The 24,246-nt window shown below is 40.8% G+C and overlaps 1 protein-coding gene across 2 annotated transcripts in view; it reads left to right on the forward strand.

The window, feature by feature from the left end:
* Positions 1 to 24,246, forward strand: part of tmcc3 (transmembrane and coiled-coil domain family 3) — a 49,963-nt gene that overhangs the window by 22,392 nt on the left and 3,325 nt on the right. For both annotated transcript variants that reach the window (XM_073480816.1, XM_073480817.1), the window contains 3 exons: positions 19,889 to 20,053; positions 21,669 to 22,441; positions 24,109 to 24,244. In XM_073480816.1, coding sequence (XP_073336917.1) covers positions 19,889 to 20,053; positions 21,669 to 22,441; positions 24,109 to 24,244 — 1,074 coding nt within the window. The remainder of the gene's footprint in view (positions 1 to 19,888; positions 20,054 to 21,668; positions 22,442 to 24,108; positions 24,245 to 24,246) is intronic.

The following is a 24,246-nucleotide window of genomic DNA, read 5'->3' on the forward strand; positions in this document are numbered from 1 at the left end:
TTCAGTGTTAATAGCCCATTCCTTGTGATGTGTAAACCAATCAGATAGTGTCGTGGACGGGACATTGAGTGGGATCATGGATTTGTGAGGATCCTGCATCAGAGCCAAAGTAGCTCATGTTTAGATTAATTTATTGGTAATTGGACACAAAAAAAACACCTGTACCGACCGATTAGATCGACTATACATCGGTTGCTATCACAAATGCCAATTTTTTATTTTCATTCTTGGTGTATTTAATAGCATATTATTTACTGAATCATTTATTCGTTTTGATTTTTGCAGTTTTGGTCCGGCATAGTGGCGCACTGGCTCTCGAGTGAACCCCATTTTAAAGGTTCAAAGAAATTAGTTTAAAATCACATTTCCCTCTTCAGTTAATTTGAATGTAATTGTTGAGAGAGCCACTCAGGCCCCCACAAGCTGTAGAGAGATGGGAACAGCATGTTTTGCCAGCTGAGACACCCACATACACACCTTTGAAAAGTATCTCCGAGATGTTGATGAAGGTCCTCAGTTATCCAGGTCATTATAAAGCACTTACAAGCATCTCTGAGGTACATCGTCCTGCTGTGTGTTAGGCATTAGTACACCCAGGTACACTAGATAACACACCAAGGCATTTTTCAGCTCATGACATCTTTATGAGCTGTTCAGTGACTGGAGGCAGACCATCCCGTCCTCGGTTGTTAACCTTTCTTTGACAACACTCAGGGGATACTTATGAGAGTGTCGACTGAGCATCTTTCCAGCGACGCTTCACATTCACACCTGGGAGCTGACCAGTACAAACATTTTACTGCTGAGCAGCTCTGTTGGTGCAGGATGAGGATCCCTGCCAAAGGGCACCAGAGTGGTAGTTGCTGTAGAAAGATTCAGTATTAGTCATTTTCCTCAAGCACATTTCCCAGACAGTAGCTGGAAAGTGTAGTGTCTGTGGCAGAGGCAGAAGGGAGTAGTGTATCTTTTTACTGAACACTAAAGCTTGCAGAAACTGTTTTCACTGTAACACCTCTCTCTTTCTCTTCACTGGTTGAATTTCATTACGTCTCAGTAACCAGTTTTTCTCAGCTGTTTTCAATTTAGGACAGATAATTAGATTTTTTTTAATTCAAGTAGGGCTGCAACTAAAGATTACTTTCATTATCAATGAATCTTTAGATCTTTCCTGGGTTATGGGAAACTGCGATGGACATTTTTCACCATTATCAGACATTTTACAGACCAAACAACTAATTGATTAGGCAAGAAAATAATCAACAGATAAATGGACAATGATAAAAAACGTTAGTTGCAATCATATTGTATATATGCTCTGAAAAAACAAAAAATGTAACAATTGTCAAAATAGTAAATTATAAGGAAAAGCAGCAAATCTTCACATTTAAGAAGCTGGAACCAGCAAATGTTTGACATTTTAACATTTTTTGCTTGAAAAATGACTGAAACAACTGATCGTTTATCAAAATAATGAACATCCTTTTGGTAGATTATTGATTTGTGTTGTTCATAAAGTTCATAAATGTGCCTAATACCACTTTAAATGCTGTATTCCTACCGTCGTGCTGACTAGTAAGCATGTTTTCAAACCTGCGCTGTGAAGTTTAATGGGACTCACTTTCCTCCTTGGTACAATTAATTTTAATTTATACAAACTCCCACACAGATAATTTCGAAAATGTAATATCAATATTGAAAAGGCTAAGCTTAATGCTGATGTTTAAGCTCCCTTTACAGTGTATATTTTCATTGCTGGAGGCCTAAATATGATAGAGCTGGGAGAAAAATGTGTCTCTACGTAATGCACTCTCAAACATTTGGCATTTCCTCGGCATCTCTTCAGTTCAAGAGGTTGTGGTCTTCTTAAGGATCAACAGCTACAGGGACTTGTTTTGCAGTATGTGTGTTAACGGGCCAGTTTATCCGATCACACAGATGCAGGAGACCTGCCGAGTTTACCTCCTCGGCAATGAAGAGGGAACGCGACTGATATCAGTGAGGAAATTGATTTGTTCAGGCAGGTAGAAGCACCAGAGTTGACTTGGTATATCGAAATATCAATGTGGATGAATCTTAAAGGTCAGCCCGGTCCCGTGTGTTTGCATATGCCTAAACAGTGTGTGTGCAAGGGGGGTTGTGGTGTATAATTAATGCATCGAGGAGCCTTTTCTCTGTCATTATATCACTTCCACAGGGGAAGATTTTGCCTTGGACTTCAGTGTGTGTTTGTGTTTGTGTGTTTGATGTTGAGGAAAGAGGATGAGGATGAGGGTGTGTTTCCTCCTCTGAGCTCCTGGCAGTATCCCCTCTTGGCAGCAGTGTGTTTTTCAAGATCTTATTTATTCTTCTTTACATTCACGTCAATAAAGAGACGTCTACCTTGCCCAAGGACTAATTCCATTTTCTTGGCAGAAAGATAAGAGGAATTGTTTACGACTGAAATAGTACGCGTCAGCCATCAGTCAAACCAGGTTACGGGTTGTTCATGCGTTCAGTTTATTTTTGCTGAGAAATGCTGCGTGCAGAGACTTAGTAATCCACCCTGGGGAGACGTTCCTCACCAGGCCTCTGTGTGAGATCAATAGATATCCAGGAAAAACAAATAATCTCACCGTGCATGATCCTTTATCCCACCTTGTGGCAAACATGAGTGGATGTGATGGATTATCTTTATTTTCAGATACAGTCTTGAAGTATTCCTTCCTGTACTGCTGTCAAGATATACTGGTATTGACAATAACTGTAATATTTTAAAAAATGAAATATTGCTGTATTAATAATGCACATGATTACATGCTGTACAAAATCACGTCAAAGGAGATAACAGACAAGAGGCAGACGCTCTAGTCGCACAACAATATCGTTATTGTGAATTCTTCTGTTAAATCTGATATTGTGACAGTGCTGCCTTCTAGCACAGTTATTACCTCCGCCAAGGAGGTTATGTTTTCACCTGTGGTTAATTAAAAACTATTGACGGATTTCAACTCTATAAAATGTCAGAAATTGTTCTGACAGTTCAAGGTGACATCTACAAAAGTCATGCTAAGTCCAACCAGCAGTCCAAAACCCCCAAATAGTTCATTTAAAATTGGATAAGAGAACGAAAAGCTGAAGATCTTGGTGCTTTTTTGCATTTTGCTCGAAAAAATACTTTAATTAATTGATTATCAAACTTGTTGCTGACTGTTTTTGTTTTGGTCGACTTATTGCTTCAGTTCTACATAAATAAAGTCATTTATCAGACAGATATGCCAAATGTCCTTTGGTTCCAGCATCTAAAATGTGAATGTAATGTAAAGAAGTCTTGGCAAATTGTGTTTGGTTATTTTTCAGTATTTTCTGACAAATAATAGACTAAATGATCATAGGATTGATCCAAACAAAGAATGAAGAGAACAGTAAATTGTGAAAAAAAACAAAACAAACTAAGTTGCAGCTCCGTTTACTGCTACAACCAAAACAAAGGCAGGAACAGGCTCTGCTCTCTGCCTCCTTTTTTTAGTGTCTTGTAATCTTTCAGGGTGAAGCCAGGAGAAAAAAGTCCCGTAAATTCACACATTAGGTGTTTGTCTTCTTATTTTTCTCTTTATTAAATCATTGGCACTCACACTTAATAATGAAAGTGAGCTCTAGTTTACTTTCTGTTTCGTAATGTCTCATAAGCCCATTAGAAGTGGCTCATTTAAGACTATATTATCATAATGTTCCCTCATGAACAAGTAGACTATAGATAGAAAAAAAAATAGATTTAGTTTATGTGTTCCTGGCCTTGGGTGTTGGTAGTTATTGCCTTTAACAACAAACATTTAATTATACCCAGCAGGTCAGGGCTTGTTGTTTTGCTCCGCTTCTGAAGGATACAGGAAACCAGTTTTTGCAGTTGGCCTATGGGCAAGCACACGCACGCGCACACACACACACACACACACACACACAAAGTCCCCCATCAGCACCACAAATCACAGTGATGAGCTAAGCTACGGCCATTGTTTGGCCATTGAGAGGGAGTAGAATGGGAGGAGTGAATGTTGTTGAATGGGAGGTGACTGATGGTCCTCGCCTTCGACTCGCTTCATTGGCTATTACGGCGAGGTGCAATCTACTCAATCGCGTCCGTTGTCGGGGCAACTGGTGGAATCTGCGCGGCATCCTGGAAAAAAACGACCCTCGCACGTTTTAAAACGAGGGAGGACGTGAGCGAGAGAGGAGGCAGGAGTGCAACAAGAGGAGGCAACCTGTGAAATGTAAATGATTTCACGTGTAGGTACACAGGTTTATCTCTCTGCCTCTTTCTCTCTGTGTTTTGGATTAGGATTTGAGTGGGATAAGCTGACAGTGAATAGGCACACACCAGCAGTGATGCAGGGTGTGTGAGTAACAGGGTGTGTATTAACTAACACACAAATACTCTGCCCATCATCTGTGTGGGGCAAACACACACACGCACACATGGCCGTTTTCCCTGTAGTCATATCATGTAAAGCTGATTCATTGCCAATTATTACACTCTGTGAGCAGATGTATTTAGCTAGCGGCCTAATTTTGGTTCAGCTGCTCTGGTGTTTTATTTTGAAACCACTCAAACTCAACAGTACCGCCTCTGCATAGTCATCACAACCTGCTATAATTAGTCAGGAGTGTAATTGACACATTAATGTGGAAATGTGTGGCTCAGCTCGTGTTTCTACCCTGAAAACTGTGAAACATTTGGTTAGCCTTCAGCGCAGTGCAGTCACACTTGAAGCTGAAATGAATAGATGATTAATCAATTAGACAATTGTTGTTGTTGTCAAATTGTGGCTATTTGTTCTCTATAACATTAAGGTCCAAGTGTCATTGCCAGTTACTGACCGACACAGTTGTCACTTTCACACCCAGCGCCAACAGTGTGTAACCCCTGTGTCTAGACGTCACGTCAGAGGCGCGCTCATGTGACGACAACATTCACGAGACACTGAAGCGTCCGTTCATACCCGTTTCATCTCGTCCGTGAATTTCAAAACGTTATGGAGCAGCAGCACTTTCTGTTCGGTGTGCAGTTTGATTATTCCTCATACATTTTTCCATCAACACCGATGCATGTGATTGTGTTACAAGAGTAACATGGCTTATTGCACTCAGACCAGAACGTGTTGGCGATAGGAGCTGAGGAAAAGGGTGGAGGTGAAGTTGCTCTGTGGCAATAACAGTGTAGGTTAAAGTTTGACAATTAATAAACTCTGCAGCTCCTCCCTAAGAAGTTCCTGTTTCATGCTTCCCAGCTGCTGGGCAGAAGTGAAGGGAGAGTCTGTGGGGTGACGAACAGCAGCACGCTCTGCTCCACCGAGGTTGCAAAATGTAGATCAATATTTATCCAGTGCCTCTTTAGTGGGCATCAACCTCACGTTTAAAGCCATAATGTTGAAAAAGTAGACTTGAATTAAACGCCTCATGTCGGGTTTACGTCCGTGAGACAGAGGTGTAATGCGAGCCTGCAGGAGCTGGTGAAGACAGCTGCATGGTTCAAAATGAGAGCGTGTCTGTTGCGCGAGACGTGCAACTGAAAAACACGTCTGACATGATAGATAGACTGTTTTTAGAAGGGCCCTAAGATTTTCTGTTTTATACTTACAATCAGATGTTAAAAGGCATCACTTTGGGCTCTGGGAATTTGTGTTTTCTTGCATTTTTCATCATTTTCTGACATTTTACAGACTAAATAATTTATTGATTATTCCAAAAGAAAAAGTTTGTCGCAGCCCTGGTAGTACACATATCTCAACAAAAGCACTGTGTGTAAATAAGGGCTGCAACAAACAATATGTTTTCGGAAATAATCAGACCAACAGCCCCAAAACACCCCGAACTTCAATTAACTATCATAGAAAACTTAGAAAACCAGCCGTCTATCAGACTGATTGATTGTCAAGAATTGTTGGTCAATAAAAAAATTTATAAAAAATTCCCTCAATTTATCAATCGACTCATTATTTCAGCTCTAGTATGACTTAAGTCTGCGTCCTAAATAATATAGAGTCGCTGCTGCACACACAGCTGCCAGTCACTGTTACGTAACTCACAGGGAGTGTTTGCATGCGGTTGTCTGTTGACAGAAGAAAGCAGGGTCACTCAGACTGCGTGGACACATTTCAAAGTTACTATCAACAGAGCTCCAGCTTGTACTCATGCCAACATTTCATTGTACTCAAGTCTAGTGAGTGCAGTGGCGTGTCAGCGTGTGTGTGTTTTGAGTGCGGAGCAGTGCTATGTTCTGAATCGGGCGTCCAAAAATGGAGCGTCTCTTTGTAGAGGTGTTGAATGTAGGCGAATGTGTTCCTCTGACTTTTGAGAGTACTTTGTTTTTTTTTTTTTTATTCTCCCAGAATGCATCGCACAAAGGAAACAGGAGGGCTACTCAGAGCAAAATAAAGTAAAAAATTAAATGTACCATAAAGATAAGATCTCAGTGAGTTACTTGTTTAAGTTGAGCACTGGTTGATAGTCGTGGTCGACAGCTCTCAGTGACGCTGCTGGCTGACTGGGATGCCAAAAGACAGATTTTTCTCACCTGTTTTTTTTTTCTTTAGCTGTAAAAGCAGACTTGAAGCTGGTCTTCACACAGATTGCTGCGACTGAGCTGCAGAGTAGCATGAAAAAGTAATTAACCAAACTGTGTGCGTCATTGACTGAAAGGAGTGAAGCACTTAACATTTAAAGAAAGAGTTGCTTTGCTTCTCAGTAGATTAACAGCGCCACTAACTTGTTTCTTTGGTTAAAAAATCTATTTTAACACTTGTATTAGTTCATGTGGGAGTTGAAGATGGAATAGTTTCACACTGACACTCCTCTCTAGATTGATATTGAACCCGATTGACAGGTTATGAGGTACGCCTAGCTGAAACAGCCCTGCCATAAATAAATAATCAGCCTCACTCGCTGTATGTCAGAAGCTGGTGTGAGCTGCTGTGACGTCTCCTGGCAGACTGAAATAAACAAATCTCAGTCATCGGGTCATGGGACATCTCAACGTGATGTTTAAAACAGGGTTATATAGTAATTTAATACCTTTACATCAATGTTTTTGTGTTTTCTGAATATATTCCTGAAGCTTAGAGAGATAAAAGCATCATACTTTATATCAATTTTCAACGTTGTTACTTATGAGCGAGTGGAATCAGGAATTAAATGTGTTTTCTGATATGAAATGATTAATAAGTGTATTTTTTCTTTTGTTCGGGATCAGTTTGTTCTGGAGCTGCTTTGATTAGTTGATTGGAAACTTATTTAGCAAATGTTTTAATAATTAATCAATTGATTTTGAGATATTTCATTATTTTTAAGCAAAAATGTGAACATATGCTGGTTTCTTTTTCTCAAATATGAGAATTTCCTGCCTTTCTTGGTCTTATGTGATGATAAACAGAATCATTTTGCCTCCTGGACTGTTGATTGACGGGACATTTTACACACAATACGATATATTGATTCACCGAGAAAAGAAAACAATGTCCAGATTAACTGATAATGATAATGATTAGTCGCAGCCCTAGTTAGTTTATATTTATAGTTTTGGTTTATATTACTATTAAGGTAAGGCTCTCTACCCCCCTGTTGGATATCTATTGTGCTGTTAGCTTGTGCTGGGTAAAAATATCATAATATTTGTGGGGTTTTTTTTGATCAAGTGAGTAATCTCGTGAAGGATGGGTCATAAAATGAGTCATCCATCTATTCATCAAAATTTATGTCAGTATGTTAAGGGGTCGTGTAAACTAGGCTAAGTCCAGCTGACTAGACTGTACATTTTAATAGAAATGTAAAATGGCCAAATGTTCAGTTGAAGGCCACACTATAAACTCTGACCCTAACTCGTTTGAGTACTCTATCTGTAATCGGATTGTGCTGGTCCACCTGTGGAGTTCAGACATTGACCTCGCCATGTTCCAGCAGGATTTTCTCTCTTTTTCGCTCAGTCCCTTCTTCTCTGTCGCTCCGTATCTCCATCACTTCTGCTTCCACGCCCTTCAAAATCTCTTCCACTATTTCAGCCGTTTTCTCAAGATTACACCCTCACACATCTGTATCCTCTTTTTTTTTTTTTTTTTTTTTTTCCTCCGGAGCATTTTAGGTCCCTGCTTCAATGAGAGTGAGGGCTGCTGGGTAATCTTTGCTCTGGAAAGCAGAGATTAAAATCTCAGATTACAAGAGTGGTAGAGAGAGAAGAGGAGGGATTACAACTTTATTTTGCCTGTGTGTGTGTGTGTGCGTGTGTGTGTGTAAAGCACGTCATATACAACATAGACTCGGTTCAGATTTTGCAGAGTTATCTCACACACTGATAAACCCTTCTTTAGCTTGTGTTGTACATGCTGTGCTCGGATTGAAAGCTCTGTGTACGTGTGTTGTTAGATTTTGTAATAGTCAGCTCAAGTCATTAGCTGAAGCTGAGCTCCCTAGATAGTAAATGGATTGCCAACCGCTCATTGATCTTTAACTCGATATCCACTCTGTTTCTCTTTCGGACTGTGAGTCATCGATTCACTGTATTACATAGTTTCTCTCTGGTGTGGTCAAAAGGGAAACGCAGTTGACTAGATCACCTCACAGCGTTCATCCCCCAAGAGCATTGCTCTTTAATTCTCCTCTGTGTTTTGCTGAAAATGGACTCTAAGAGCTCTACATAAGGTTTATTTAGGCTTGTACTAGAGCAAGCTTGAATTATCCCTTAAAATGTAGGAAATGCTCCATATCAACGCTGTTTGAAATCAGATAAACTTTCTCTTAAAACAGCACTTTGTCATTAAATGTCATTAGCATCACTCATTCAGAGACATTATCTTAATTACTACAAACAGATAAAACCAAATTACTGAAGATTGGCGGCTGCACACTCTCTTTAACATTGTGCATCATTTCTAAGCAGATCATGTATTGTGTTCTGCTTTGATAGCGTCGGCTTCATGCTTTGAAAAAGGCTTTCATCAACTCTAATCCTTCTCATTCTGCAGCAGAGAAGTGCTGGAGAGTAGAGACAAGTAGCAGCGTCCTGCTTGCGTCAGAGAGCAATGTGGTGAGAGAGGTTTGGCTGTAAGAAAGGTTAGTCATTTGGTTGGTTGGTCGGTCGGTTAATCCACTTTAATCTAGATCGGTCGGCACAACAACTTGTACACATATTCCTGGTTTCCAGACACCGACTGCGGTGATTCCCTGACTTTTCATCCGGTGCCATAATGAGGTTCACGGTTTTATTTTTCAATGAAACTCAAAACACTCGCAAACACAAATTTGGTGTTGTTGGAGTTCACAGTTTCACTACCAATTTGATGCATTTTGATGTCCACACTGAAACATCGCAATGGACGATGCCATCTCTGGTAGGGGAGGGTTGTTAATGAAGAATGTCTCTCTGAATTTGAAGTAGTGTGTCCCCACAGAGTTGCCATAAAATAGGAGTTGCTCATTAGCCCTCAATTAGCCACTGCTGTTTCCCACTGACGCTCTGACGTCAGCCCCCAACTGTCTCGCACAGCAGAGAATCGTCTTGGCCCTCGCCAGCAAAGAGACTCAGATTAGCTCTCACCCTGCCTGGTGAGCGTCTGACGTACAGCAAATCCCTGTGTCAAGTCTTCGTATCCGCACCTCATGTCTGTAACTTGGCTGTGTTCATCTTTAGAAGGTTGCAGCAAAGTTAGCTGTCTTGTATGGTTGAAGAAGCTAAGCTACAACAAAAAGGAAATCACAACGGCAGGATTGAGAGAAACACACTTACAGCAGCCCACGTAAAAGGAACACTGCGTCTTGGGTTTTCCTAAGTGGGTTAATAAGGAGATAATAAACAGGACATCGAGACGTTCAAACTTCTTCTCATTTTCTCTCCCACGCGTCAAAGACACCAACAGCTCTGCCTTACAGTACCTCTGAGGGGACAGACTCATTTTCGTGCTCTCTGGTGGAGCTCCTTTTAAATCACAATGTTACAATGGTACAGGGATGATGACTAATGTGAACCATCATTATACCTTCTGAACCTCAGCAGCATGTTGACATGCTGACATTATCTTCAGCCTCACAGAGCTGCGAGCATGGCTGTAGACGCTTAGTCATACTCATTTAAATGTATCAGACTAGTTTGTCCTTTTGTTTGAATGACTCTGTCGATTTTTGTCTGAATAATTTAACAGTCGATGAACACTCGCGCCCAGTTTTCTCTGCATGCAGCTGAAAATCAAGCATGTATTAGCTCGAGCAGCACCTTGACTGACTTTTTCAAATTCGTGCATTTCATCTGTGCTGTGTGAGTGTGCACCAGTAGTCCCCAGCCATATTTCCTCTGGGTACATCTTAACTGATCACAGTTTAAATTTACAGCCAGTATAAAGGGGGAATAAATGAGGAGGAGGAGGAGGGCGTGCTCTCCTGCCTCATCCCTCCATCTGTGTTTAGTTAATGAGGCTCCTGGGGGTTTTCCTAGGCCATGTTACTGCAACACTATGACACCTTAATACTGCATAAACATCTCAGTCTGAGAAACTACAGAGCACGGCCATAAATGTTTTTTATGTCTTATCTCACAGCAAACATACTGCACACGTCTGAAGTGTCGAAAAGCACTGAGTATAATTCAAATTTTATTCAGTTACGTGAGGTTAGAGCTGTTGATTCCCACTCCCAGATGTTTGTTAACTTTTCTGTTTTGTAATATAGTTAAACGCCTGTGCCTGTTTACCTTTTAATCCTCATTCCTCTGCATATAAAGCAAGACAGCCAAAATGTTAATAGTGACCTCCTTAAATTAAATCCTCTTTCAATAATAAACCTTTTTTTTTTTGCACATTAGTTTCATTGTTCAGTTATGCTAAATGCATTCATATACTTTCCATTAATTCTCTAGTGTATTTATCACCAGTAGTTGAGATGAGATGCTATAATAACTTGACATATGATCGGAGTGCTATTGAATCGTATAAAGTGACTTTAGGAGCAGGATTACACATGAAACAAAGTGCCAACATAATTTGTAAATGATTGTTAAGTAAAGTGATAAAAGATGCGTTGAACAACTTGGCAACTCGGTGCAGACTGCAGCGTGGTCTTGTCTGTCGTCACCTTTTGCCAGAGATGTTGAATTATGTGTGTCTTAGCCTCCGGATATTGTGGACGTGTCCTGTTCAGCTCGCCAAGAGTTCAGTGTGTGTGTCTGTGTGTGTCTGTGTGTGTGTGTGCCGAGGGCAGCCTGTTCGGACTTGAAATCGTTTTTTCAGCTAATGCAACGACACAGTAATCAGGCTCACAATGTTTACTTCCCTTCTGCCCCACCTTGGGTTTGGCCTCAGTATAGGTGTGTGTGTGTGTGCGTGTGTTCGTGTGTGCGTGTGTGTGATTCACAGATTTCTGAAGGTAGAACAAAGTTGATTTTGCACAACATAAATAAATGGATTTCTTTGGATCTGACAGCGTATGGATCTCCCTGTTTTTCTCACCCACACTTATCAAGTATAACAGTGATTATCTGGTGTCTACCTCGGTAAAATGATTGATTAAATTCCAATATTCACGTATAAATGTTGCATATATTTTCATGCACATGTATTTAATTATAAGAAGGCTATGACTCAAGGAGGTTTTCAGAAATGATTTTAAAGAGGGGAAGTCTGAGTTTATCAGGCAGGTCCCCACAGGCATTTTAAACCAAGTGCCTGACAATTTCAATCAGTGTCAAGATTACAAGTAAAACGATTAGTCAGTCAACCGATGAGGGAACAATTTTTATAAGTAGAATATTTGCTGTTTTTTGTCTTTTGTGATAGTAAAATAAAATATATATGGGTTTTGGAGTGTAATTATTGGCATTAGGAACCTGTGACAGGCATTTTCACTGCTTTTGTGACATTTTGTAAACTGTTACTTGATTCAAAATGATACAAAATGCATTAGCCTCCACATATGAGCTTTCTCAGGATATTCTGTGATCATATAAACACACAAATCACAAGGTCTTTACCACCTGTACAGCGTGTAACAACCTCTATCATTACACCCTTGGATCAGAAAAGGAAAGACTCAGTGAGGGTGAAACGATTTCTTCTGGTTTCCCCCTCAAAGGGTCAAACCTCTGACTGCGACAATGAATAATTCCTCAATTTTCCCTGTGTGTACTCTAGCCCATTTTCCATTTTGTGTGTGTTCTGTGGCTGTTTTGCTCCCCATGTATTCTCTGTTGTACCTCTGGAGCCCTCCCATGGGGAGGCGTGTCTGTCTGCCTGCTCCTCTTCCCCACAGGAGACTCCTATCTCTGGTCACAGAGTCACGGCTGATCCCCTCCGGGCAGGAAGCTCTCCAGTCCAATTCACATGAGCTGAATGTCTCATTTCACCTTATACCATCCTGTTTTTTTATCATAGGTGAACTCGCAACTCTTTTCTCTCTCTCTGTGCGTGATTTGAATACATTTTAAAACATGAGAACGGTTAAAATGAACACAATCAGAAGATATTCTGTCACAAAATCCAAGCTAGTTGTTATTTTGTTCTGCCTGTCCTGGCACAAGTAAATCCCTAATTTAATAGCACATCAAATATTCATTATATTGTTCATTTCATCATCTTACACATTAAAAAATCATGCAGTGTAAAGATACTCAGAGGTTTTGCTTTAATTGGAGACTTGAAAACCGGAAGTTACTTTGCTTTATTATTAAAATGAGTTTTTATTGAAGTCGCCTGAGGAGATCAGATCAAGTTCTGAGCCCTCAAATCACAGCAGTGGTGGTGGAAACACTGTGGTGATGTCGAAGCTAAGAAAACAGAATAACAATATGTGAAAATCGTACGGCTCAGTGTGTAGTAGCCCACATAGTGCACAATGTAATCTTAATGATGAATAGCACTCTTAAATCTCAGTATGAGGCTGCGTTTCATTTATGATTCATAAGGCACAAACAATTTTTTTTACCCATTTTGATTAGTTTTAGTCATCAGCCTGCACAAAACCCTGCTCAACATTTCAGTGCTGATGTGTGTCTCGCTGAATAGATTTGAATTCAATTCCTGATGCAGTGGTTTGCATAACAGGTACCTGGTTTTTTGGCAGCACAATGTTTTACCTTAATGTATGAGCCTTTCTCTGCAGCCCTCAGGAAGTCATAAATAACCAGGGATACTCATCTGTGTTATTCTCAAGTCTTGTTGGAACAGAGTGGCCTTGGCACACATAACAGAGTTTGCTGCTTTTAGCCTTTCAAAACCTGAGTATCTAAATTGTCTGAGCACATCTCCATATTTGTGCAAAGGGCTGCTGTATATTCTGTGCCGTTAGCTAGGAAAAGAGATACTGTTTGAGAGGGTAATTGTACATATATAGACAGAGCAGAGGCAAGAGATTTTTAGGGCAGAGTAAAGGACTGATGGCATGGGCAATTGCATAACTAAACAAACCGTAAAAACTTTAAACTATCATCCTTTTTGCCAAGCTAGTGATGTGGCTCCAGGGAGTTTGGTCTGTCAGTCCGCTGGTTGTTAACGTCGGTCCAAACGCAAATATCTCAACAACACAGGGACGTAATAATTGTTTTAATAATAACTTAACTTCCTAACTCAGTCCTAACACTTGAAGTTTGTGGTTTATGGTTCACCTGATGTCACATCATGCATGAGGATAGTTGCCATGGTTACTTTGCATGTCCTTGTGGTGTCCAGATATGCGTTTTTTTCTACTCAACTTCTATCCATGTATGAGGCAGTTGCGTCTCATCTCTGTGGTGATGTAGCTTCATGTCATTGGCTTAAGAAGCTACATCTTCTCCACTAAATCTCTTGATCTGGCTTCGCCCAAATCCCATTATTTCCTCCCCAACACTCAAACACACACCAGTTTAATTCGGCTCATGCTAATCTGGTGTGCCGGTTCAGACACTGCCGAGTTAGAGCCCACTAATGTGGGAAAATCTCTGTGACATTCAGTATTACCAGTACCAGTATTCTTTATTTATGTATACTATGCAAGGTGCAATATTAGGTTCAGTCTATGTGATTATTTGATTACTTGATTAATCATTTGATCTGTCTATTGTCAGAAGTTGTCTTCTAATTGTTTGAAGGTCAGTTTTCACTCTTTGAAAGCCAAAAGCAGCAAATGTTTGTCCTTTTTTTTTTAGAAAAGATTATAAAACACAGCTGGTTTATGTTCTGTGGCAGGGCTGCAACTAAATCATTTTTATATCAGTAAAACTGAAGATTATTTTCTCAATGCTTTTCTTATGAATTGCTTATAGATTTCACAATTCCTATCGACGGCCTTGACTTGATGGACTGGTGTTGTGGATCGATTTCTTCATCCCTCACTGTCGAACAGCTGATTGGGTTCTGACAAAATGTTGAGTCTCACCTCTCGGTATTGACGACATCACACTGATTGGCTGAGGAGGATGATTGTGTTGTTCTTGAGGGACTCAAGTTCACAGATTACGTGCTTCTGATGTGTCTCTACCTCTGGCTCGTGTTAGTGGAAAATAAATTGATGGATTGGATGCAGCAGTAGATAGCTTCTGACTCCATGCTGGGTGAAACAAAAGAAAGGTTTCCCTCATCTTTTTCCTCGATTGATTGCGTGTTTCTGCCAGGCCGTCATCTCCCTATGGGAAGCTCCCTACTCCCAGCTCCCATCAATGAGCTGTCCTAGTGGGAGGTGGAGTATTACTTGTTGGCTCACTCTGTCTCTGTTACATACAGCACACACCACGAGCTTCCTTCCTCTCCAATCTTTAGTCTTGCCAATGCACATCACACGCCAACGCACAGACACACTATATCTGCCTCATCTCATATGCTTACATGTTGATTTTTTGTTCAATTTAGGCATTTGATTGTTAGTTTTTTGACATGGTTTGACATGTGCAGACCTTCATGGTTCACAAATTGTGTATCCGCTGACTTCAGTTTGTCCCCTGACCCTTTTACTCTTGTGCCACCATAAGGTGTACAGTACATCTGCGTTTTTTAATTAAGGTCTAAAAAAAATATTAGGTGCATTCCCATGAGCAGAGCAGCCGTATTTAATGAGTCGTGGTTGATGAATGACTAAATGATTACTAAAGCAGTTCATCTGCAAATTAATGAATCGGCTAATGGAGTATTCATTTATTTATGTCACTGTTTGTAAAATTGAGAAGATCGTTCTACCTCGAAAGAAACAAAACAGAATATGAGATTTCCTTAGATTTCAACCAAGGAAGCAGCAGATGTTATGAAAATTCAACAACTAAACCAGTGCTTGAAGTGGAAAAAAGTGTGTCATGTTTTGTAATTACACATAGAGCTTGTAATAACCTCATGAATTTATAACGGAGAGCCTGTTATGTGTTCCTGGAAAAGCAGGACGTTGCTCCTTCTGCAACAATGAAGTCAAAAGGACTGTAGACTTGTGTGGGAGGGTTTTTTTCTGCTACCTGCAGCCTGTGTGTGTGTCTGTGTCCGTCTGTCTGCTCATCTCTAAAGAAGAAATGCGTAAAGACACAATCAGCCTTTTTCCTTGTCTTTAAAGTCAAATTCAGAGGGATTTTACAGTCAGTGTTACGACCATTAGTTCCCTCCAAGGAGACGGATTGGAGCATTTCATTCTGAATTCACATCCATTCATACATTTTTCATTTCTAAAAGTAGAATTGTCTTGTTTCTGACAAGTTATCGGATATTCGAATCTCTCCTCTATATCTCTCAGTGGACGAATGCCCTGCTGTGTTTGTGTGTTTTGGCTGTGTGTCCACCCATCTGTATGATAATCTAAATGGCCTCAGTGCAGACGGGGGTCATAGGGCCAGTAGAGGCCAGATATTTGCTCTGCAAAACAGACACGTGTGTCCTCTGAGACATATGGTGCCTCTGCGTGTTCACATGTTAATAATTCCCCCACTCTCACCCTCAGACCCAGTTTCCAGTGTATGTTCGATACGTGTTCGGACTGCAGAGTTTGAGGCTGCGTGTTCAAACACTTGAATCTCCTGCAGCCGGCTGATTTATGACCAGGCTGTTTGTGTGTGTCAGAGGCAGGAAAGGAGGGGAAGGCAAAAAATGTTGATTTGTGCAAATGCAAAGCGTGATCTGGCCACAAATGTTTTACAAACACACAACCTTGAGTCTAATCCAGCTGAATTCAAGGTTGTGTTTTTTTGTGAATGAGAGTCCAAAGCAGGAGGTTTATTTTATACTGCATTACAATGATGATATAATAGTAAATATGAAATAGTTTATTTTTATTGGAACATCTATAATACGTTGGTGTACAGAGGGCTATTGTCATCGAGCATCTCTTCTGTGGTTCAAAGGCACATTTTGTTAGCTCAGTCGGCCTTCCTTAGTCATCAGCATTTGTGGGTTCAACTCAAGTCTCAAAAAATGTCCAGAAAAAAAAGAGCTTTATTCTCAAACGTGTCCGTCTGTTCTTGTTCTGATTTATGAAGGCTATTCAGCACAGAACAGCACACAGTGGGTTCAAACTACAATAGAAAAGAGAAATGGGAGGCCCAGGTGCACAACTGAGCAAGAGGACAAGTACATTAGAGGGTCTAGTCTGAGAAACAGACGTCTCACAGGTCCTCGGTGGGCGGCTTCATTAAGTGGTACATGCAAAGTCTCAGTGTCAACAGAGAAGAGGCGACTGATGCTGGCAGAGAAAAAACCATAAAAGGATTCAGATGGGCAAAGAACACAGACAAAGACAACAAAAGCAAAGTTTGAAGGGCAGAATTATTATTCTGAGTAAAACATTATTTCTAGCTCTGTCCATGTCTAGACTGTATTTTCATTTGATGAAATAAAGTTGAGTTTTCATGAAAAATAAACTTTTGAGCGGCGGTTATGGTCTGCTGCGCTCACTTCTTTCTAACTTGACCTTTAAGATTTATCAGATTCATCAGACATTACACTTTTTCTCTCTGAGAACTGTAAACAGACTTTGAGCTGCAAAATCAGTGGATTGTGTTTCAGGCACACAAAGATAAATGAGTGAATTAAAATTAAGGGACTTTAGGAGCATTTCTCAATAACTCCATTTAGATCATCATGTAGGGAGGGAATACTCCATTAATAAATTGTTACACAACCAAAATTTTGAGAGAGATTTAATATTAAACACATTTAATTGATTTGCAAATGTTACAGACCTTTTTAGTGGCTAGTATATTATTTCTAAGGCGATATTTTGGACTCATGACCTCAGTATTTCTCAGATTCTTGCTGCAGCCCTCAGTGAGGATCTTTTGCAGCAGAGTGAACAAATGAAGTCTTCAGGGAATTTGGCATTTAAGGGTTAAAGTCCTGAACCTCGTGGCTATAAATTGTTAAAATCTCATATCAAGCCACCAGAGTGTAAAAACAGTTTTGTTGGTCTGCACCAGCAGTCAAAAAATCATTTTTCAAAGAGAAGAAACGACAGAGAGCAAGTGATTCGATATGTTTATTTAATGTTGATTGTATCAGCGTTACTGACAACACAGGTTTGTTCTGGCTGCAGTTCTGGCCGTCTGGTTGGACTGATGAACGTGTGATGTTCTGACGGTAATAGCCATCTGTACTCAGGAGTGGCAAGAAGTCCAGTTTGATTCAGAACGGTGAAGTCACATGAATGACTCTCGGTTATTAAGAAACACGTTAAGTTACAAACTATTCGATGCCGTAGGACTTTTGTTCACTGTTGTAGATGGTGATTACGGACTCCGTATGACATATGAGAGGCTGTTCAGCCAAAAGCCACAGGACGCAATTAAAGCGTCATGTATTCAGTCACAAAAAGGCGAAGGAATAAAGCCAAAAAAAGCCGCCTTCAGGGTATGTCAGCAGTTTGCTCGTGTGTGTGTGATTTAGAGCTTCATCTGTCTTTGTGTGCTTCGCTGCCGTGGCAACAAGAGTTACCACATACTAATATTTTAGTTTGCCTTACATAATCGTCTGCTTTTGTCAATAGAGAGTAGATTTTCATTGCAAGAGGCACTGGGGGCCGGTGGTTTCAAAGCCCTGGGCTCCTCGCTGCTCCACGAACTGACCACTTCGAGTCTTCAGACAGATTTACTGTCTCATCAGCTGCCTTTTTTCCTCCTCCCTCCCTCCAGTCCAAACACAAGAAGACTCTCAAGAATATGCACTCAATGCTCTTTTCATTCTGTTTTTTCCGCTCTTCTCTGCCAACATGGTTGTGTGGACTTTCTAAGAGCTTTTTCACGAGGCAACATAAACACACTTGATGTTTTATATCAATGGCACAGGATTGTGCAGCAGGTTTTTGGCCTGAGAGCCTGCACAGACTGCAGCCTCTGACGCCAAAGTTGCTCTTTCTGTTTGCAATATACTGTATGTATTTTATATCCCTCCTTGGTTTTCACTGTCAGTATGCCTCTGAATGTAGGAGTTAAACATTTTTCCTTATTCTTAAATTTCTAAATGCAATACAATACAGTATGTGTTAAGCAGAGAGTACATCTTCACTGTACTTAGGTAGATTTTTCAGGTGTCTGTACTTTACTTGACTATTCCTTAATTTTTCAAAACAGGCTTGTTACTTTATTTTAAATGCATTTGAGGGGAATTATCGATTATTTATTATTTTGCGTCATTGCACGCCGCCTTCCCAACATCACAAGACTGATTTCAACCTGTCACTGCATACCACGCACGGCTGACGTATCGAGACAAACGTAAAAGATGTAACAAGACAGAAACAGACAGAGATGGAGACTGGAATGGGGAGAAAAGGCGTGTTAGTGTCTCGTATCTCGTATCGCTATTTGACATCCTGGGAATGAGACTCAACAATCAACCACTGTTGTCCCGACTGTAATATCTGAACAACTCTTTGAAGGCTTGTACAGACTAGAGCTGCAACAATCATCTAATTATTTCAGTCACTTTTCAAGCAAAAATGTCAAACAATTGCTGGATCCAGCTTCTTAAATGTGATGATTTGCTGCCTTTCATTTGTCATGTACAACAGCGAATGAAGAGTTTGTTTGACAAAAGAAAGTCTGTTGGCACACAGTTCAGTCTGAAAGCCTGTACAGAACAGGACTTTTTGTCTGAAAAATATGAAAATATTTCTTGTCTCTCGAGTTTCTCTAACAATCACACTCCCTCAGTTTACTTCAGAAGAGCTGTCATTTTCTCTCTGAGGTTGTTGAATGAGGCATTATGTCATTTTGCGCCTCTCAGAGTCCCACGAGCGGTTATTACCACAGGTATCATTATCGTAGGTACACCTTGTTCTGAAAGGTAATGCATCTGTTGATTGTGGCTGCGCTCATAGTCACACCCTGAATGACATTACAGCTGAGTCGATGAGTCAATGGACAGAGAAATTATTGCAATAATGCTGATAATTGATTTTATGGGTTTAGACGCAGACAAATAATACAAATTAATACACACACGAGCAACAACAGATGTGATGGAGCATGAAAACCCTCAGATGGGCCAAAGTTATTACTGTATTTATTACTGATTTAGATGTTCTTTATTGTCCACCAGGGAAATTCAATTTGCTTTGACCAGCACAATACAAATAGACACAACAATAAATAAATATCTGAGATAAATATTACTGTATAAAATACTTAAAAAAAAATAAGAATTCACATGCTAGCAGACAAGCATATATGCAAGTGCACAAAGTGAAATAAGTGAACAAAATTGTGGAAGATTGTGGAGATAAAAACAAACCTTTAAATGCAATTTTTCTCAAAGAATTGTGAAAAAATGTCACCATACTTTAGTCCCAGGCTCTCAGATGAGACGATCTGCTGCTCTTCTTTGTCGTATATCACTGTGAACTAGATAATTTGGGGGGTTAGACTGCTGGAACAAAACAAGACATTTATGGTGTAAGCTTCTTTTTTCAATATACTTTCATTCTTGTGTGTCCACAGGCAGAGCGCAGCAGTTGCGATGTCCTCAGCATCCCCGTGCCCATCCGTCGCGGCGGCTCAGAGTCCAACCTCGACGTGGTGGACAGCGTCGGCGATGACGGAGTCGGCCTGGATTTCACCAAAGGAGCGCTGGGCATCGACAGCCTGCAGCAGAAGATCCTCAAGGTCAGAGGAAACACGAGTCCCCTCCTGCGTGATCTCTTTGTAGATTCACTGTGTGAACATGTGACGTGTGGACCCTCTGAACAAACATCACACGGGGGTTAAAGGCTAAATTGAACACCTGGTTGGCTCAGATTGTAGAGCTGTATTTTTAATCCAATAATCAGCTGTTTCCCATTTAGATTTCAGCTATGATACAAGAGACACCAATCAAAAAGATATTAAATTAATTTGCTGAATTAATAAGAGTTTCTGTTGCACCTCATCTTCTGATTCATTTTCATTTTTGTCCTTGTTGCCTCAGCTTTTATTAAAATAGGTGAAATTTAATTCCCTCATAGGAGGATTAGACTTCAATGCAATTTTGTTTGATCACTTTCAGTTGATTTTGTGGTTGATCCAAATTGTTTTGGAGCCGTAACTCAAACCAAGTGAAGAGATGATTAACATATAATGTTATGAATTACATCTCCCACTGAGTTGTGCAAAGCAATGAAAAGTAAACGTAAATTTTTTTATTTGTTGCAAGCTACAAAAAGTGAGCAAAGTACTGTAACTAGTTACAGTGACGCCTCAGAGCTGCACTGGATTCAGTGATTAACTGTCAACAAAGCAAATCATTAAAGGAGCCTTGTGGTATTTTTATTGTCAACAAACCAAAATGACGTTTACATTCACTGTTGTCCACTCACCAAAACTCATTATCTTTTTTGATTAAGTCAGACCAGGACTCCAGACTAACTTTTTACGCTGGTTGCACTTCCTAACACATTATGTAAATGATTGTAAACAGGAATAAAGGTGCAGGTTAATGTTTCTGCCCATTTTAAATCGCAGCACACACAACAAGAAAAGGTGATAACCTCAATTATTTAAAATTGTGTTACTAAGTCACTAAGTGTTCAGTCGCACTTTACAGCACCCCGGAGCCCTGCAAACTAAATTGTTGACTGCATTTGCTTTCTCATTAAACGCTTGCAAAGCCTTTTTAAAAAACGTTTTATAACCAGCATTGTTGACACCCATGTTTACTGGCTTGGTTATTTTTCTTCCTTGCATTTATTGGCACCTTGCTGTGTTTACTGGTGCGTTACCACCATCTGCACATCACTGGGATAGTGCGAAACGGTTGTGTGCATGTGCCTCCTTCATGTGTACAAGACAAACACAACAGGTACCCTGTCAGAGAAAAACAGCTCAGTGGTGCCACTCGAGGTCACAAGCGACGGCTAATGCTTCCCCACTTCCTCTCTTTTAATTTGAAGGCAGTGATAGACATTTACTGGACCTTTACCTTTACTTTTCTAACATGATATGAAGAATAATAACTATAACAATAAGTTTAAATATGATGATGTAAAAACTGTCTTTTTGGAATAACTTTTAGATGAATGAAATAAACTCATTTCACAACACATTCACAACCTATTAAACCATTTTATAACACAACATCAGGCTGCAAATTACACATAAAAAAACACAATTTTTATGCTCACATCACTCTTGGTGTGGACAGCCCTTAAGTTTCGGGGTCATTTTGACACTTTGCATCAGGAAATTCAAATTGCTCTGGAAACATACATGCATCTTTTTACATTTGTGGTTCTTCTCCCTTCAGGTGACGGAGCAGATAAAGGTGGAGCAGACGGCTCGTGACCAGAATGTCGCTGAGTACCTGAAGCTGGTGAACAACGCCGACAAGCAGCAGGTAGGACGGATACGTCAGGTCTTTGAGAAGAAGAACCAGAAGTCGGCGCAGTCGATCGTCCGGCTGCAGAGGAAGCTGGAGCAGTACCATCGTCGCAGCGAGACCAACGGGAAGCACAGCCACAAAGATGGCAGCAGCAAGGAGTCAGGGACTCACAGCAAGGAGGGCAGCCTGAAGGACATCAGCACCACTGGCCGGCACCCGGCGCTGGATAAAGTGAAGACAATTGGGCCCGGCGTGTCGCTTTCACCGCCGTTCTTCTTCAGCAAGTCGCGAGAGTTCGCCAACCTCATCAAGAACAAGTTTGGCAGCGCAGACAACATCGCCCACCTCAAGAGCTCCATGGAGTCGGGCTCGGGGCTGCAGGTGGAGGGCGGGGCGAGGGGTCTGAGCGGGAGCGCCACCACAGTAGCCAAGGCGGGCAAGTACCCGAGTGACGACGAGTGCTCCACAGGGACGTCTGCATCAGCAGAATCAAATGGGAACGCAGCCGGAGGCTCGGGGGCGGGGTCTGGAGGTCCAGGGAGGTCAGACTCCAACGGGCGGATTGGGGAGGTGCTAGACATGGTGCGGGAGATCAGGGAGGCTCAGCACCAGCTGGCAGAGGACATGGAGACTCTGAACACACAGTTCAAACGAGATTACAGCTACTTCACACAGATGATGCAGGAGGAGCGATACAGGTGGGTACAGCGCAGAACTCTGCCACCGAGGACACACGTACCAGAGATTGAAAAACTGAAACAGCACTCTGTTAAATTAAAAGCAAAACTAATCACATGGATGTTTTAGGCTTTTCCCTCGTCAGTGTGTGAGGACAGGGAGTCTTTAAAGTACACACTGTCGTACATTTTGTCAAATTTAAACCAAAAGACACACATCGTACAGAACATGATCACATTGAACCCTCATCCACAGTCAGTCTGCACATCATGTACACCACTGTGATTAGTACAACAAGATGATACACAACTGAATCAGCGTGGGAAAACGTGACAAAACCTTTAATTTAGATAAATAAAATCAGAACCATGATGACCAGGTGAGCGATATAAGTACTTTCTACTCCTACATTACATTATCTCACAGCTGCAGTAACTAGTTACTTTAAAAGTTAAGAATTTGTACTCAAAACACGGAGAACAGAAGAAAATATGATGCAATATAAAGAAAAATAAACAAGAGCTCAAAACAGTCAGTGGTCAAACAATGAATCAGTGACAGTTTGGATGAAGGAGGATGAAGCATATAAGTATTTTTCTGAAACATTTCATGGCTTCAGCTTCTTAATTTGTCCCTTTTTCTTGTTTTTAATTACATGAAACTGAATGATTTTGACAGAAGATCAAGATAATGAGAGATTATTCCAGAATCACAATAATCGTTGGTTGCATCCCAAAATAAAACCAGTTCCAGCTCAACCACCTACAACAGCAGAATTCTCCCCACGTGACTATGAGCATGAGTACAATTGATTTGATAGCATATAAATATAAATAAATAGTGCTTTTACTTCTGACGTTATTATCTGAAGTCTTTTCTCAGACTTGATAAATATCTTCCGAGGCCACAGAAGACATTTAAGAGCCATTTTCACTATTTTCGCTGTCTCAAGTAAATATTTGACTCATAAAATCCGTCCAGTGCCTCTTTATAAATACTTGTGCTGTAATAAAGATCAGTGACTTCTAACTGGGAAGGCCGTGACTCAAGATGAATGAAGATTAGAGAGATAAGAAAGGGAAACTCTCCTCCTGCCTCTTAAAGTCCTTCTGAAAACCTTCCCAGAGGGAAAGATTAGTCTTTGGTTGAACAGCTCATAGTGCTTGGCTGCACTGTAAACACTGACGAAGGTTGCAGGGGATCTTTAATGTAGATCAGCTGTTTATTACAACCTTAAATATCCCCACGCATAAGTAGGATGTCAGCAGATATTCACACGTCTGCTCCAGGTGTCTCAAATCCTAAGAAAATCCAACATTTCTCACCCCGGCTCTAACACTCCCGTCCGGGCAGATTCTGTTTGTACATCTGCTGCTGAAGTTTAAAGAGCTTTTGACAGTTTTAGAGGGGCCGTTATTATCAGCTTTTGTAAACCAAAAATAGATGGCAGCGCTTACACACACACACACACACACACACACACACACAAACCCCCAGACGGTTGCTAAGTCAACCAAGGGCAAATGTTTTCAGCAGCTTAGTTGCAAGTAGTAGCTAAACTGCTGTACTGTTGGTCGCCCACACACACACTCAATTATGCATTGTTTCTCCCTCTCTCCTTGGCTCTCTGCCTCCACCTACTCTACATGTGTGTGTGTGTGCGTGTGTGTGTGTTTCCGTCTGTCAGGTATGAGCGGTTGGAGGACCAGTTAAACGACCTGACGGAGCTCCACCAGCATGAAACCAGTAATCTGAAGCAGGAGCTGGCCAGTATAGAAGAGAAGGTGGCTTACCAGGCCTACGAGAGGGCCAGGGACATACAGGT

This window comes from Pagrus major, chromosome 14 (genome assembly GCF_040436345.1).
Source record: "Pagrus major chromosome 14, Pma_NU_1.0".
Classification (NCBI taxonomy): Eukaryota; Metazoa; Chordata; class Actinopteri; order Spariformes; family Sparidae; genus Pagrus; species Pagrus major.